At 67.2% G+C, this 1,124-nt stretch overlaps 1 protein-coding gene across 1 annotated transcript; it reads right to left on the minus strand.

Annotated features, from left to right (window-relative positions):
• Nucleotides 1–48: 48 nt before the first annotated feature.
• LOC109364877 (protein FAM171A2-like) lies at nt 49–1,013 on the minus strand. The gene is made up of 2 exons (XM_019611465.2): nt 722–1,013; nt 49–644 (listed from the first exon to the last, which is right to left on the minus strand). Exons 1-2 carry the CDS (start codon nt 951–953, stop codon nt 430–432), a joined length of 447 nt encoding a protein of 148 aa, XP_019467010.1. The 5' UTR covers nt 954–1,013; the 3' UTR covers nt 49–429.
• Between the last annotated feature and the right edge of the window lie 111 nt (nt 1,014–1,124).

The following is a 1,124-nucleotide window of genomic DNA, read 5'->3' on the forward strand; positions in this document are numbered from 1 at the left end:
CAGTCAACTGTAGGACACCAAAGGTTGGTGGCCCCACAGTTTGCTACAGGGCACCCACAGCTGGTGGCCCCATAGCCAACCATAGGGCATTCAGCTTTGGTGGCCCCACGGTCCACTGTGGTGCACCAAGGCCTGGTGGTCCCACAGCCAGGTACAGGACATCTGGGGTTAGTAGACCCCATAGTCAGCTGTAGGGCACACGTGGCTGGTGGCCCCATAGCCAACCATAGGATGCTCAGGGTTGGTGGTCCCCGTGGCCAGCTACAGGGCACCTGGGGGTGGTGTGGCCCCATAGTCAACTGTAGGACAGACAGGGTTGGTGGCCTCATGGCAAGTTATGGGATGTCTGTGAGCGCCAGGAGGTGTGGAACCCACAACCAGCTATGGGATGTCCGTGGGTGCCAAGCAGGTGGTGGGCCCCGTAACCAACTATCGGCCACCCATGGGTGCCAAGCACACCGTGACCCCACGGCCGGCTGCAGGACCCCATGGGCAGCGTGGGGAGGCCGGCGCTGACCTGCAGTAGTAGATGAGGAGGCAGAGCAGGGTGAGCACGAGCAGGGCCAGCGCGCCCAGGATGGTGAGCAGGAAGATGGTGTGGTACGCCGTGATGTCCTTCATGCCCGCAGCCACGGCCACCAGCCCTGCGGGGACACCGAGCTGCGATGTGGCACCGCCACCCCCCCGGGGACCCCGCGACTCCCACCCCACAGGGTCCTACCTGGGCCGGGAGAGGGCACTGCCGCTGCCCAGTAGCCCAGCTGGGGGGCCACGAAGGTCCAGTAGAGCTGCTGGCCCTCCCTGCGGATCAGCCCCGTCCCGTTGCGGACCCACAGCCCTACGGGGACACGGACCGTCACGGCGGGGCGAGACCCCGAGCTCCCCCACGGCCACCGGCACCACGGCTCCCATTGCCCACGGCCGTCACCGCCTCCCACGGCCACGGCTCCCATTCCCTACGGCCACCAGCGCCCCATTCCCGCTGCCCACGGCCACCAGCACCCACCCACAGCCAGCACCCACACTCTATTGCCCACCACCGCCACCCCATTCCCGCAGCCCCCATCCACCACCCGCTCTCCCGTTCCTTATGGCCACCACCACCCACCCACGGCCGCCACCCA

The sequence above is a fragment of the Meleagris gallopavo genome, unplaced genomic scaffold, assembly GCF_000146605.3.
Source record: "Meleagris gallopavo isolate NT-WF06-2002-E0010 breed Aviagen turkey brand Nicholas breeding stock unplaced genomic scaffold, Turkey_5.1 ChrUn_random_7180001933297, whole genome shotgun sequence".
NCBI classification, from domain to species: Eukaryota; Metazoa; Chordata; class Aves; order Galliformes; family Phasianidae; genus Meleagris; species Meleagris gallopavo.

Bases quoted from the DNA above. Each gene is read 5' to 3' on its own strand.
- LOC109364877 (XM_019611465.2), bottom strand. From the start codon at position 953: ATGGGAGCCGTGGCCGTGGGAGGCGGTGACGGCCGTGGGCAATGGGAG. The intron at 645-721 runs GTAGGACCCTGT...GTGTCCCCGCAG, and splicing joins AGTGCCCTCTCCCGGCCCAG to GGCTGGTGGCCGTGGCTGCG.